The 16078-nt window shown below is 49.2% G+C and overlaps 1 protein-coding gene across 5 annotated transcripts in view; it reads left to right on the top strand.

The window, feature by feature from the left end:
• The window catches only part of EFCAB6 (EF-hand calcium binding domain 6), a 253339-nt gene that overhangs the window by 196320 nt on the left and 40941 nt on the right, over positions 1 to 16078 (top strand). For all 5 annotated transcript variants that reach the window (XM_070790542.1, XM_070790543.1, XM_070790540.1 and 2 more), the window contains 3 exons: positions 1374 to 1568; positions 7171 to 7326; positions 14039 to 14234. In XM_070790542.1, the coding sequence (XP_070646643.1) occupies positions 1374 to 1568; positions 7171 to 7326; positions 14039 to 14234 (547 nt within the window). The remainder of the gene's footprint in view (positions 1 to 1373; positions 1569 to 7170; positions 7327 to 14038; positions 14235 to 16078) is intronic.

Genomic DNA, 16078 nt, shown 5'->3' with positions numbered 1-16078 from the left:
CCAGGAACCCAAGAGCAGACGGTGGGGAGGTGGTGATGGGAGGACCTCGCTGGGGTCAGACCTCACCTCCCTCCCTGCCTCTTAGTCACAGGAGGGAACACTCCTCACCTTCTGGGACAGAGTACCTGATGAAAACAGGCCTGGGTGCTGGGAAGGAGGTGGAGGTGGGGTCTGCAGGCCTGCGGGTGCAGAGAAGGGAGTGGACGGGGGCCTTGGGCTAGCAGCCACCTTGGGGGCTTCTCACCCCGCATCCTCCACCCACCGCCGCTCCCCTGGAGAGACGAGAAAGTCAGGTAAATAAATCCATCTTCCTTGTCATCACTCAGTTGAAAGGGTCACAGAGGACCCAGGGAGCATGCGATTCTGCGGTCCTACTGTGTCGGGTGGGCTGCACGCAGGGAGGGGCCCTGCCTCCCACAGGAGAGCTGGCCACATTGACGCTCCATCCGACAAAGCCCTGAACAGCAGCCGGCTGGAGCGTTGCACCCCAGACATCATGTAAATATTTGGTTCTCAAAACACTGAGTTCATCTGGGGAAAAAAATCACCTTGACAAAATGCTGTTTTTACCGGTTAGAGAAGAAGACCAAGATCTGTAAGAATAAATGCTTTTCTTTTCTTTAAAGAAAATTGAAAACTTGCCTTAAAACTTTTTATTGAAATAATTCTTTCTATTCTGTTTGAATAATGTTGGGGAGATAAAAACCCTCCATTATGCTTTTTTCTTTAAAAAAATGAATTATAATTCAGAAAAAATCCCAATAATAGAAAATGGCATAAAAGGTATGCAGCGTAATTCTTATCTTGTTTTCCTTCCTCGCCTCTTGCGTTGGTTGTGTGTAATTGGCATCTCTTCAAAGAGGAAATGGGGAACTGGAATCAAGGGGCGTTCATTTATTTGAGTATTAAGACTGAATATGGGTTTTTTTTGTTGTTGGATTTTTCTTCTGAACCTTAGCATAGTTCTTCTTTGGTGGAGGTGCTCAATAAAAGACCTTTGAATGAGCGGAAGGGTTCATTTTAATTTTCCATGGTCACAGTCATGTTTCTACCGAAAGCTGGTAGGTGAATCCGGCTGCTCTCAGGGCGTGAACCAAGACCACCTCGTATGAGGTGATCCTCCTGTTGACTGGAGCAGTGGGTTTCGATGGAATATTGATGAGCATATGGATGGCCTGGGGATCTTGTTAAAAACAGATTCAGATCAGGCCTGGGTGAGCCCTGGGCTCCAGCACGTCTGACTCCCTCAGGGAGGCCAGTAATGCAGGAACCTAGGGTGTGAGGAACCAGGCAGATGGAGTGTAGACAGGGTTAAAGCCCTGAGCATGCCCCCTCGGCGGCCACAGCTGAGAGTTTTGTGTTTGTCTTTAAAGGTACGACAGTGAGGGAAGAGGGCACATCACTTACCAAGAATTTTTGCAGAAACTGGGGATTAACTACTCAGCAGATATTCACCGGCCCTACGCGGAGGAGTACTTTAACTTCATGGGTCATTTCACGAAGCCTCAGCAGGTGCAAGAAGAGCTGAAGGAGCTGCAGCAGAGCACAGAGAAGGCCATGCCAGCCAGGTGAGTCGGTGAGCACCTCTCCAGGGGCCGGTGTCTGTTCTACACTGACCCTGGCTGTTCTGAGGCTGTCCCCCCTGGTGCTGGCAGCGCCGCCGTGAAGTTATCACACTCGTTCACTGCTGTAGATTCTAGTATGTGTGCGTGCTCAGTCGTGTCCGGCTCTTTTGTGACCCCATGGACAGTAGGCCACCAGGCTCCTCCGTCCATGGAATTTCCCAGGCAAGAATACTGCAGTGGATTGCCATTTCCTTCTCAGGGGATCTTCCCGACCCAAGGATGGAACCAGCGTCTCCTGTACTGGCAGACAAATTCTTTACCACTGAGCCACCTATGAAGCCCCTGTAGATTCTAGAAACTGGTGTTAAGTCACAGAGCCGTGGAAACAGTGACAGACTTTATTTTCTTGGGCTCTAAAATCACTTTGGACAGTGACTGCAGCCAGGAAATTAAAAGATGCTTGCTCCTTGAAAGAAAAGCTATGACAAACCTAGACAGTGTATTAAAAAGCAGATATCGCTTTGCCAACAAATGTCTGTATAGTCAAAGCTATGGTGTTTCCAGTAATCATGTATGGATATAAGAATTGGACCCTAAAGAAGACTGAGCACTGAAGAATTGATGCTTTTGAACTGTGGTGCTGGACAAGACTATTAAGAGTCCCTTGGACTGCAAGGAGATCCACCCAGTCCATCCTAAAGGAGATCAGTCCTGGGTGTTCATTGGAAGGACTGATGTTGAGGCTGAAACTCCAACACTTTGGCCACCTGATGTGAAGAGCTGATTCATTGGAAAAGACCCTGATGCTGGGAAAGATTGAGGGCAGGAGGAGAAGGGAACAACAGAGGATGAGATGGTTGGATGGCATCATCGACTCGATGGACATGGGTTTGGCTGGACTCTGGGAGTTGGTGATGATCAGGGAGGCCTGGCGTGCTGCGGTTCATGAGGTTGCAAAGAGTCAGACACGACTAAGCGACTGAACTGAACTTGAGAACTGAAGCTTTTAGGTCTGTACTAACATACACACCCGGCCCCTCCCCTGGGCAACTAGAATGCAGGTTCCAGGAGGCCACGCCTGTCTCCCCTTAGTTTAGAACAGTGCTCGGCACCTAGCAGGCACTCAGTGGGGATTTGTCCAGTGAGTGCATGAAAGGACACGTTCTTAAACCCAGCAGTTCAACCTTGGAGGATTTATCCCACAGAAATAATTCAGAGGAGTTCAGCAGGTACAAGGTATGACTTGCAGTGTCTTCAAAGCAGCAACAAAGTAGACACCTGCCCATCGCAGATGAATACCCGGGCTTGTAGAGAACACGGCTCCAAGGAACGTGAGGTGGTGTGTGCCAGTTATAGTCATCACCATGGGGCCTGTGGGAGTGTTTGTGATGGAAGACTGGTGGGCAATGAAATTTTAAACAGTCTGTGTGCCTTGATGGTAACCACACCAAACATACGTGCCTGCCCACGAGGACCAGAAGATGCTGTGCAGAAGGCATCATGTTGTGTTTGGATGGTGGGACTGTGCATGGCTTTTTTCAAGGTTTAAAACTAGTCACTAAGGCCATATTTTAAAATTTTTAAAGAATGGATAAAGAAAATGTGTGTGTGTGTGTGTGTGTAAATATGTATCTACACACACAATGGAATATCATTCAGCCATAAAAAAGAATGAGATCTCGCCAGTTGTGCTCTCATGGATGGATCTTGAGGGCACTCTGCCAGATGAAATAGATCAGTCAAAGGAAGACAGAAACGGGTGGTCTCACTCGTACGTGGAACCTGAAAACGACAGCAACAAAAGCAAGCTCGTGGATCCAGAAGATAGATTGGCTGTTGCCAGAGGTGGGGGGGGGGCGTGTCAGAGCAGGTGAAGGGATCCAAAAGCAGAGCAGTGACGGTAGGATGAGTCCTGGGGGCGTGAGCACGCTGAGGTGACCGTGGTGAGTAGTACTGTGCCGTGTATTTGAAAGTCACCAAAAGTAAATCTTTGAAAGTTCTCATCCGTTGGCTGGTGACGAACAGCATCTACACTTGTCCTGGCGACCACGTCACAGTGTGTACAGACGCCAAGTCATTACCATGTACACCCGAGACCGACTCGATGTTATATGTCGATTATGCAGCAACAAAAAATTAAACACAGGAGAGAGTGTTGCCGCATTCGACATGACGTGAGACGAGACAGACTCTGCATCCGTCCCCGTCCTGGGCCGCTCCACGGCACTCTCATCTGTGTTTCTGTCCACCTCCCATCTGTCCGGTCAGCTCTCTGTCCGCACCATCTCTGAATGAGTGAATGAGCTAAAGAATCCCCTGGAGGAGAGAAGCACTCCAAGGCCACAGAGACGGGATGTGATGGCTGAATGGGGTTTAAGAGAAAGGCCTGTTGAACACACCCCTGAATTATGTCCAAGTTGCTAAGTTATAAAGCCCAGAAGCAGAGAATTGAGTTGGTGAAATTTCAAGTAAAAATATGCACAAGATTGTCATAAATCACATATCCCATAAAACGAATGAAAAAGTGGGATTTATCTTTCCCAGGCAGGGCTGGCCTCATTACCCACGCGTGTGTCCCCTTCCCTCCCCTCCTACCGCTTGTGAGTAATGAGGCTCGGAGAGGAACCGCGCGTCCTTGGCGATGCCCACACATGTTCTCTTCCCGCTACCGTTTACTGGTGCATGTGGTCTGTGGCTGGGAGCGCTGGGAGCCAGTGGACGATGCCCCTCACGTCTTCACAGCACCAAGCTCGGCGAACCGACACATGCTCGGCCAGTGCCCTGCCACCGTCATGCTCTCCTACCCAGGAACACAAGCCTGGGCCATAAAAACTCAGGACCGGGCCCTGTCCTCAAGGAGTCACACTGTGAGGTTTCACGTTGCTTTGCCCTTCAGGTTAGCCCGCTTTTCAGTTTCGGTGTCAGTGGGCCTTCCAGAGAACCCTTCGGGAGGCCACATTCCCCGGACTGTCAACCTCCTCCTTTATACCGAACCCTGATAAGATTCACAAACAGGAGTCGTGCTCATCAAAGTGAAGTCGCTCAGTCGTGTCTGACTCTTTGCGACCCCATGGACTGTAGCCTACCAGACTTCTCCATCCATGGAATTCTCCAGTCAAGAATACTGGAGTGGGTTGCCATTTCCTTCTCCAGGAGATCTTCCTGACCCGGGGATTAAACCCGGGTCTCCCACATTGTATGCAGACGCTTTACCGCCTGAGCCACGGAATTTCATGTGTGCTTCTTAAATTTAAGTGAATCGATTTTGTTTAAAGTGGCCTGAATACATTTTTAAGATTCAGAAGAGTCCTTTCTCAAGCCCGTATTTATTTTCCAGGCCTTGCTCTTTTGGGGCCCAAGTCTGAGTTGAAGATTCAGGGTCAGGATAGCATCAGTAAACCAGCCACAGAGCATGGTTGGCTGTTCTGAGATGTGAACTGAGAGGCTCAGGAGCAAAACCTGCTGGGTCACCCAGGATTCTTCCCACCATGCCGGCCTGGCCACAGGGCGGGGGGCTCTGTGGCCCCACCCTCGTGGGGCTCCCGTCTCGCGTCCAGACTGGGGCCCAGATGCTGCGTCGGCTGCCACAGGTTCTGCTGGGCAGCTGGCTGGATCCCAGGCCCGAATCCTCACTCACTCTTACTCTGCAAGGGAGGTGATTATTGCCTGGAAACCAGTCCAAGAAAGGCTCAACGCCTCAATTCTCTAAAAATATGTATCTCAAAAAAAGTTCTGATTTTTTTTTTATACCTTCATTTGCTTCCCTTTTTGAAGGATTAAGTGGAATGTAATAGTTGTGATGAGGAGTAACCAGTCTGTAACATGGGATTGAATTCAGAGTACACCTGTGCGGGAATCCAGGCAGTTGCCTCTCTCGAGACACATCCCCAGACAGTTAGCGCAGCTCATTCGTGTCAGCTTCTTGGAGGCACACATCGGCCAACTCAGAACCGGGAGCCAGTGGGGGAGGGAGACCGTGACCCGCACGGCCTCGGCGTCCTTGCCTCCCCCATCCCAGTATACTCTCAGACTTCCTCTCCTGACTTCTGACTTTTCTGTTGCTATGGATAATTTTTTTCCCAGGCACACTCAAGGAACCTGTTTGTGGGTATGTATCCACAAAGGAGAAGGCAAAAGGAGAAAAGAGTGGCAGAGGATGAGCTGGTTAGATAGCATCACCGATTCAGTGGACGGTTTTCTCAATGGAGAAAACTCCAAGAAATAGCAGAGGACAGAGAAGCCTGGCATGCCCAGCCTAGTGTCTGACAACAGGAACAATCTGCAATACGTATCTCAGGTGGTAGACAAGTACCAGCGAAGATTTCGAGTTTGGAGTTTCTGGCTTCTTCTTTTCCCCGACTAAGAACCTCACAGCCGAGCTGGAGTCAGATAGGCACAGTGTTCAGTGTGGTAGGAAGAGCGTTCTGGAGACATAGATAAGCCGAAGTTATAAAATAGACTCCATGCCCCATAGGTTCCGAGCAAGACTGCTCATTCTCAAAGACGTCCACATGTTTTTATTCCCTTACCAATAATTTCTGTTAAGTCTGGGAAGAAATTTCCTGGAAGACTGAATCAGAAACTTGAACACATTCCCAAGGAAATCAGTGCTCTAACTAAAGCAGGAGCTACAGCTAGACGTCGTCCCTGTGTCCCTGCGAGGGACCGCTGGCCAGCCCAGAGTCCACATGGGCGGACGCTGTCCCCTTCCTATAACATGGGATGACAGTTACCCGCCTCCCTTGTCAAGAGGAAAGAATGGGAGATGGGACATGAAGGCAGCACAGGTCCTGGCTTGCCAACTGACGCACGCAAACGATGGCTGCGTTTCTTCACAGCGAAGGACCTGGCAGCAGACAGGGGTCCTGGACCCCTGCCCCCTCAACGCTCACCGACGGGACCCAGGCTCTTCGCCGTCCTTGGTCCCGCTGCTGCTTCAGGGCCTTGGCACTGACTCTCCCTGGGCCCAGAGAGGTCTGCAGGGGGCTAAATCCCAGCTGAGTCCTTCAGCTGCCATCTCTGCTCAAGTGTTGCCTCCCCAGTGAGGCCCACCGGCACCCACTACTGGGGGTTGCAGCCCGGCCCACTGTGGACATTCCTCGCCCTGCTCACCAGCGCTCAGCCGTCCCACTGACCCATCGTGCAGGCCACTGGTGTCTTCTGTTTATCATCGGTCTTGCCCCACCTGGAACAGAAATTCTGCTAGGGTGGCCGCTCTGACACCCAGAGCAGTACCTGGTATGTGACAGGCACCCACCAAGGCTTCGTCAGGGAGAATGGAGGTGTATTTCCCATGTCTGTGATATCACTGTATTTTTAAATGCTTTGCTCCATTTTTAAAGTACTCATTCTAGTAAAAAGCCAAGGTTGTAATTTCTCTAACATAGTTTTGCTGATAATAATAATAATAAAATGATAATGATGATTTTTTTTCCCGAGTACCTTTCAATGTATGTATTATACCAAGGCTGCAAAGCATCTTCAACAATAGCTGGTAGATGAATCATCAGATCATCGCATTAGAATGATCGTGGAGCTCTTGCTCCAAAGAAATTATTGGTTTTCCCTGCTGGAGTGTGTGTGTCTCAAATGCATTCTCTTTCAGGGATAAACTTAAGGACCACGATCAAGATATCAGCAAAGCACTCGCCAAACTAGATAAATCCAGAACTGGCTACATATCCTTGGGCAGGCTGCAGAGGCTGCTGCAGGAGTGTGGCTGTTCTCTGAAGGAAGAGGAGCTGATCGATCTTCTAAACAGGTTTCCTTTGAGCAAGTTACCTATGGTTCTCACAGCACTGAAAATCAGGCTGGTCATGTCGCTTTCATGAATTTTTCCTTCCCTGTTCACTCAAACAGCCTTTCGGCATTGAAGTAACCCCCATGCCACCAAAAATTGAGTTTCAACCTGTGTTCAGAAGTAAAACTATAATGTTGTACTCCCAGAACATTTATAAGCCAATGTGACTCAGTTAAAAAACAAAAAGAATGAGCCTTCTAATAATCCTCTGGTCGGGCTATGTTCTATTGGGTTTGAGTCAACCCAAAGAAAAAAGAAAGCAACTTGACAAATACATAATTTTCCTGCAGGTGTGTCCAGCAGCACAATCATCATTTTTTCACATTATTTTTCTTTCACCCACGTTATTCATACACTTGGGAGGAGTCAAGTCATCCTGCAAGGCTTATTAGAAACAGCAGCCCTCTGCCCTGATGTCCCCCACCCCCACCTTCTCCTCCCTAGAGTCAATAACTTCCAATGCTTTAAATGCCTATTTTTGGTACTTAAGTTAATAGTCATAAGTGACAAACTTAAATAGCTACTTATTGATTTTTCACTTTTAAGGCAGTGTCTATCGGCTTCCTATCAGGAAAATGTGGGTTTAACTCTTTTTCACCCATCACATAACCGCCAACCCCCTCACCACCGCCAGCCTCCCTGACCCCATGGAAACCCACGCACGTTTACCTGCACGGGCTCCCCGTGTGCCGTGTCACCTGCACGGGCTCCCCGTGTGCCGTGTCACCTCCACAGGCTCCCCGTGTGCCGTGTCACCTGCACGGGCTCCCCGTGTGCCGTGTCACCTCCACGGGCTCCCCGTTTCCCGTGTCACCTCCACGGGCTCCCCGTCTGCCGTGTCACCTGCACGGGCTCCCCGTGTGCCGTGTCACCTGCACGGGCTCCCCGTGTGCCGTGTCACCTCCACGGGCTCCCCGTCTGCCGTGTCACCTGCACGGGCTCCCCGTCTGCCGTGTCACCTCCACGGGCTCCCCGTCGGCCGTGTCACCTCCACGGGCTCCCCGTCGGCCGTGTCACCTCCACGGGCTCCCCGTCGGCCGTGTCACCTGCACGGGCTCCCCGTCGGCCGTGTCACCTCCACGGGCTCCCCGTGTGCCGTGTCACCTCCACGGGCTCCCCGTGTGCCGTGTCACCTCCACGGGCTCCCCGTCTGCCGTGTCACCTCCACGGGCTCCCCGTCTGCCGTGTCACCGTGTGCTGTAGCTGAGTGTTCGGGGTTTATATTACTGTGACGGAATGATCACTTTTCTTTTCCTGTGTAGCATTTGTTTTCCCTGGAGTTCATCGTTATTTTTTGTTTGCTTCGTTTCTATGTACTTCTTATCATTAATTAAACCCCAGTTCTCTCCCATTTGTGAAATCTCTTTCTAGTGTGTTCAGACAACCTCAGCTAATCTGTCAGCTTCATCTTCTCGGATGTCCCTTTTCAAGTTCCTCAACTCTCAAAAACTTTCTTGGTTTGTTTCATTAACGAGCTCCTCTCTTGTTTGTTTCTTTCTGAGCCTCCTACTGTTATTGACTAGTGAGCCACTTGAAGTGTCTCCCAGTATTTTAAACCTTTCCTGTCCTCCATCCCTTTTCCTTCTTGCTCCACCTTCTGGGAGATTTTCTCAGTTTTAGTTTGCAACCCTTCTTTTGAGATTTTTATCCCTGCTAAAAATACTTTTCATATTGTTAATTACCAGCGCATGTTTTTAATTCTCAGAATATTATTCCTTTTCTATAGTATCCTGTTCTTGTTTCATGGATATACTAGTTCATTCCTCTGAAGCTATTAACAACAGATTTTTTTTTTAAGTTTTCTTCACTTGAGAAATGTTGCTTCTCTCCTCAGTGTTGCTTTTTCCTCCCATCTTCCATGTTAGACATTTTCCTCAAAAATATGCCCCAAATAAGAGTGAGATACTAAGAAGCAGATTAAAAGTTCTGCACAGATAGGTAGAGCTAGTCAACTTTGGTTGAACTACTTTGGCAGGATAATCTGGCAGGTAGTTTCCTTGGAAGACTCCCAATGTCAGAATGTTTAAAACTTTTCTTTTGGGCTCGTCAGATTTCCCAGGGACTAAGGTTGCCAGGTAAGACATAACATGCTATGTTAAATGTAAATTTCAGATAAACAGTTTTGTGTGTGTGTGTGTGTGTGTGTGTGTATGTTCCATGCAATATTTGGTATACATTTATACTAAAGTTATTTTTGTTCATCTGAAACCCAGCTTGCTGGGCCCCTCCCTCAGGCTCTCTGACTTAGCCTGGGCCTTGGGAATCTGCATTCCTAACAAGGTCCTGAGTGACGCTGATGCTGCTGGATCAGAGCATCCTGAGAACCACTGTTTGACACCTTTTAAAAACTCCTTCTGTCACTTTAGGAGGAAGTGAACTAGTTATGTGCTTTGGGGCCACTTGAACTGCAAGCCTTATCCTCTTGTAATTTTGAATCAAAACAGTTCATTTGCTTGCCCCTCCTCAAACTGCTTCCACATGCAGTTTCTAACTTGCCACGGCCCATAGCTGTGCAGGTTGGCAGTCCTATGACTGAGCACCTGGATCTCATGTTCCTCTCTTTGTGATGTGAGGATATTAGCATTCCCTCTCTTCCCACTAAAAAAAATGTGAGCAGTTGCTCTAGAATTTGCAGTCCAAGTGGACAAGTAGCCTAAGTCCCATGTCAAGTAACACGTCACTACTTCACAGGAGGTGCAGGTACCTTATTACAGAGAAGTGTTCCCAAGTCCTGTCTCCTGTTCCTTAGGGGTCCACAACCCCTGGGCCACAGACTGGTACTGGTCCACATTGCACAGCAGGAGTTGAGCGGCAGGCGAGCTAGCAAAGCTTCACCTGCCACTCCGCATCACTCACATTACCTCCTGAACCATCCCCGCCCCCCATCATCAGTGGAAAAATTGTCTTCCACAGAACTGGCCCCTGGTGCCAAAACGGTTAGGGACCTCTGCCTTATAACTGCTGTATCCACCTCACCTGTCCATTTGCTATAATCACCCAATACATTGTTATTGTAACATTGAGCAAACAGTGGTTTATTAGACCAACTAAGAATAAGAAAGATAAAAGATATTATTATTTTTAGAATATTTATTTATTTATCTGGCTGTGCTGGGTCCTCGTTGTGGTACTTGGGATCTTCTATCTTCATTTCGACATGCTAGAGCTTTAGTTGCCACATGTGAGATCCAGTTTCCTGACCAGGAGTTGAACCTGGGCCCCTGGCATTGGGAGCATGAAGTCTTAGCCACTGGCAGCCTGGAAGTCCCTCAAAGATATCATTTTACCTTCATTTATTCCTTCTCCCATGCTCTTTCTTCCTTCAGGTAGATCCATGTTTCTGGCTCTTTGATTTTCTTCTCTCAGAAGACAATGCTAACGCGTTTTAGCGTTTTTGACGGCCAGGCTGGCTGTGATGAATCCCCTCAGTGATTGTTTGTCAGAGAAGGTATTTATTTCTCCTTCACTTTTGAAAGATAAGTTTCACTGAATATAGTATTCTAGGGTGGTGATTTTTTTTTTCCTGTCAACACTTTAAATATTTCAGTCCACTATCTTCTTACTTGCATGATTTCTGATGAGAAACTCCATGTAATTCTTATCTTTGTTCCTCTATAAACAAGATTTCCGCCCTTTCTGGCTTCTGTAAAGATCTTCTCTTTGTCTTTGATTTTCTACTGTTGTCCAAGTTACCACTTATGTGTTCCTACTGGCTTACAGCTCCAAAGGTCTTTGTTCCAGGAAAGCAGATCTTGGCTGTAAGTCTCTGTGTTCACCCATCTCTCCAGATTTGGAGGTAATGTTTTGCCCTGTGACCTCAGTTTTCTGATGGGACCAAGAAAGGCCATTGGTTTTCAGTATGTTGGGCTTCCTTCTTGTCGTAAGAATGAGAGTGACCCTTCCAAGCTCTTAGGCACAGAGCCCCACTACCCCCTTCCTGTCACCTTTTCTCTCCATGTCCCACCTTTTGTTGGCTACAATATTTTTTTTGCAAAAGCTAGTTAACTTTTACATGGCCTGCAGCCCCAACCAGATCCTCTTTGCTTGATTCACAGGTTGATTATAAAACTCAAATGCCATTAAACAGCATTTCATAATTATGACTATGTACATATTCATAATTCATAGTATTCAGTGTCCAAGTAATGAATGAAAATTAACTTTCTTCTCAGTGGGTCTACCCCTGGGCCTCCGTGCCCACCTCATTGTTGGCAAACCTAGGGACACCGTGCATGTTTCTTAAGCCATTTGCGGAAAGGCTGTAAATGAATATGTACAGTGTCATAACTATGAAATGCTGTAAACTCTGCTGTAAACTACTTCCTAGAACAAAGAGAACAGGGTGTTTTCTTTAACTATCACTGTTTCCTAAAGTGGGGTTCAGTGTTTGGAGTTGAACATCGTCAGCCTTCAGCTCCCCCAGGGTCTGCCCTAACTTTCTCTTGCCTCCAATTTCCCCTGGGCTCCCTCCACCCGAGAGCCTGGCTCCTTGCGTCCTGCTTCCAGGTCCCCACCAAGAGCCTCCCGGACTGTCCAGGGTTGGAGCCCCTGTTACTTAAGCCCACATCTTTTTATCTCTGAATTTGCATTCTTATTTTGCTGGAGTATTTCCTGGAGTAATTTCCTAAGAAAAGGGGGGACAGGAAAACAATTTTCTCAGTTCTTTGTCTGAAAGTGTTTTTTGTTTTCCTTTGCACAGATTGTTAGCTTGCTAGAACATAGACTCGTAGAGAGCAAGTCATTTTCCCTTAAAATTTTAAAGGATAGTGTTGTATTGTCTATATGTATACATGTATGTATATGTCTGTGCACGTAAGTGTATGAGTGTGGATGTGTGTGTGTGTTTGCATAGAGAAAAGAAGAACCATTTCATCCTCAAATGCCTGTATCCTCTTCTTCCTTAAATAGGGTCTCCTCTCACTAAATCTATTTCCAGCTGAACATGAATTCAAATGCATTCAGTGAATAAATCACGAAAAATAGCACCAGATAAATAATCAACTAAATGATTACAAGAGACTCTTGTTAAAACGTAGTCAGGCCTGATACTTTCGTAAACACCACAAGGGCTGTGGAATTTCTGTAGTCCACCTGTCAATGGGGTGATCAACTTTTTTACGAGTTGAAACCTTAATAAGGATCCATCGCTCAGTTGCTTGTTTCTTCTCAAAGACCTCTTGATGATAAACATCTCTGTTATTTATAATTATATGTAGATTATTCTTTTCTAGATCCAAAATAGACTTTTCTAAATAATACTGAGATTAGCATATGCATTTGATTTTATTACTAAATTTTAACACCAAGTTGGCAATTTACCCCGCCGATGAAACGGAGCTGATTATCCTCTTCCTCGGCATCTCAGCCGCGCGAGCCAGAGACGCGGGGCCCGTGGAAAGCAGCTCTGCAGCTGTGGTTGGAGAAACACGGCTCTTGGCTCCTTCTCTTTAGAAGCTGCTATTCCAGTCTCTGGAAACCTTCCTCTCCACTTGCTGGCGTTCCGAGCTATTCTTTGACACACACTCCATCTTGCGAAGGCGCGCAGAGGGGTTAAGATGCCAGTGATCCCCAGGGAATCTGTTACAGAAACGTGAACTTTGAGTGCCATCAAGCTGTGTTTTGCGTTATTTTACATCTTTAATAAATAAGCTCTATAGTCTCAGGAAACTTGGATTTGCTCTTGCAGAGTCTTCTTTTAGAATTGAAGGTATTTTTCTGTGTGTTGGAGTGGAGTGCAGGAGCCTCTTTTTCCGCGTGGATGTCCTTGTTGAGACGCACACCCAGATGGAATGTCTTCTTAAAACATGTTTACTTATTTATCTGCCGCGTCGCGTCTCAGTTGGGCCACGTGAGCTCCTTCGGTGCAGTACCCAGACTCTCCAGTTGTGGCGTGTGGGCTTAGTTGCCCTGCAGCACATAGGGTCTTCGTTCCCCAACCAGGGATCCAACCTGCATCTCCTGCCGTGTAAGGTGGATTCTGAACCACTGGACCACCAGGGAATTGCCGTTTGAGAAAATACTAAGCTGTGTAGGTTTTGTGAAAAAAAAAAAAAAAGATGTTTTGGGTGCTCTCAGCTTGCCAACATAGTTTCAACCACTCTTTGAAAAAGAATTTAACATCTATTTTACTCAGCCCGTCTTTTCCTCATCACTGGCTCTGACTTATTTCCATGATTTCAGAGTCCTTACCATTTCTCAGTGAGAGGGCCCTGGTCAGCTAAGGTCTCGAGGAACACAGCCCCGGCCCCCACCACTCGAGTCCTGCCTCCATCCCGGCTGTGCCATCACCATCAGACGCATCTCCCCAGATCACGTCTCCGCACATGTCACGTCTGTGCTGAGGCTCCTGCATCCGCCCCCATCACAGGGCCGGATTCCTCCAGCCAGTCCTCCTCCCCCACCCTCTGCTCTTCAAACCCTGTGAGCCCGACTGTCCAGCCTTTAAGACTCAGAGCGCCAGCGCTGCACGGTCTGCAGCCCCACCTCTGTCGTAGCCCTCCCCTGAGCCCTCGTATAACAGCATAGCTGGCCCATGGGCGGCACCTCCCGGCCAGGAAAGGGCGCCTCTCTTTATCCGTGTCCCCCGTGCTGTTTTGTGCTCAGCAGGTGTTTGTTGATTGAGTAAGTGATGGCGTTTTTAACTAATATATTGTGTTCTTTCTTTGGGGACAAGTTGGGGAATCGCCTGGCACAATAACTCCATCAATTACCTTGACTTCTTGCGAGCGGTGGAGAACAACAAGCCGACAAGACCTCAGTCCCAGGAGAAAGAGGAGAGCGTGCCGATCAATTTTGCAGCCCTAAGTCCAGAGGAGGTTCTGAAGAACATCCAGGGAGTCATCGCCGCCTCCAGTCTGGCTTTGTCAACGGTACGGCAGGCCACACGCGCCTTTACTGAGGGGACCGAAGCCCTGGCACCATGCCAGCTCCTGAACACCACCTCGAAAACTGGTCCCTCCTCCTGGGCCCCTCCCCCTCCCTCCATTCTCCTGGGGCATCAGAACCCGATGGTGGGTCGGCACCAGACTGTTTGTGTGAGCACATGTGTGTGTCCACTTTTGCTCCATGCAAAGCTGCCATGATCACAGCCAGCATGTGTTGCGTGAGGCCGAAGCACTCGCCTCCAGCAGAGGCTGGATCTGCGGTGAGGGCAGGGGTTTCTGGGCAAAGAGGGCAGAGGATGGAGGCCTCAGGTGAGAGTGGGCTCTCGGGCCCATGGGGGTGGGCGATGCCATCTCAAGGTGGCCTTGAAGAGGCTGCCCAGGGCAGGGCTGTGGCCAAAGTCTCACTGTGACCAGAGTCCCAGGAGTGTGAGAAGGGAGTCCCCTCAGTACACTCACATTGAGGCTGACATTTCTTGACCCCGTGGGGTATGTCAAGACCCAGACTACATGGGGATAGTGCCATGGGGCGCATCCTCGGAAGACAGTGCCCGGGCCATGCTCCTGGCGAGGGGCTGGTCCCCCTTGAGGGTCCCCACGTGAGCTGCCCCCTGTAACAGACATGGGAAGAGGAGATGCCGTGTGCAGAGGGCAGGCCTTGCTGCCTGATGAGACGGCGAATCCAGAGCTGCCCGTGCAATGCCAGGTGCACGGTCCAGACAGCACAGTGGGAGCAGGGCTGTCTCTGTGACTGTGATACACAGACCCACGGACCCGCCCAAACACCCAGGCCTGGGCTTTTTAACCCCCTCGGCGCCGGGAGGCAAGCTGGGCTCCTGAGTCCAAGCCTCTGGGGTCAGAGTGAGAGACGAAAGGCCAGGGGCAGCCCAGCCAGCCCGTGACTATTCTGGAATGCCAGTGAGTGTGGCCTTCCTCCCGGACAGCAGAGATGGTCTGCGTGTAGGAATTCACGATGAGGATCTGACACTTTTGTGTCTTTTTTTTTTAATGACTATCTGAAGATCACAGATTAGTATGACCTCGCTGCAGGTCAGCTGGAATCCCGTCTATACACCCTGTCGACACCAGGTTGCCCAGGCCCAGGGGTCGCCTTGTGAGGTTTGCAGACTCAATGCTCACGGAGGAGCCAGGAGTAAGGAAGTGCCGCAGGGGTTGCGGGCGGCCGCAGCAGGCCGGGGGGCACAGCCCTGTCCAGAGGGCAGCTTCTGCTCAGCACTTCCGCTGACCGACTGCTGCTGAGCTGAGAAATGGTCCCAGCTCAGCTAGATCTTTGCGTTTTTTATAAGCAGCTATGAAACCTCCTGATTTCTCAATGTCAACACATGTTTCAGATCTGTCGGAGGCACCGTGCAGGCCAAATAAGTCCAGTGCAGGGCGGCCCTGCCCTCTCCCAGCTCAGGGTGGCTCTCAGACTGAGGTCCGTGGAAACTGCGGGAGGAGCTACGGTTCTCACTCCCGAGAAACACTCCTTAGGGGGCGAGGTTTTAAGCAGGAGAGTGAAATTCTCTGGCCACGAGACTGCAGGTGGCCTGTAGGGAGGGTGGCCTTTGTGGCAGGGAGGGAAGGAAGGAATGACAGTGTCTGGGGAGAAGGGTCAGCAAGGGGACCAGAGACACATAAGGCGTCTCCTCAGGTCATGGGGGACCCGTCTCGATGCAGCCTCTTATTTCTGAAATGATGCAGCAACACCTTGTATATCTGTGCAGAGTCTATAGCTCCCTGCTGCTGCTGCTGCTAAGTCGCTTCAGTCATGTCCGACTCTGTGCGACCCCATAGATGGCAGCCAACGAGGCTCCTCTGTCCCTGGGATT

The sequence above is a fragment of the Bos indicus genome, chromosome 5 (genome assembly GCF_029378745.1).
Source record: "Bos indicus isolate NIAB-ARS_2022 breed Sahiwal x Tharparkar chromosome 5, NIAB-ARS_B.indTharparkar_mat_pri_1.0, whole genome shotgun sequence".
In the NCBI taxonomy this organism is placed as follows: Eukaryota; Metazoa; Chordata; class Mammalia; order Artiodactyla; family Bovidae; genus Bos; species Bos indicus.
Note: the sequence above shows the minus strand (reverse complement) of the source record. Positions and strands in the feature narration are given on the sequence as shown.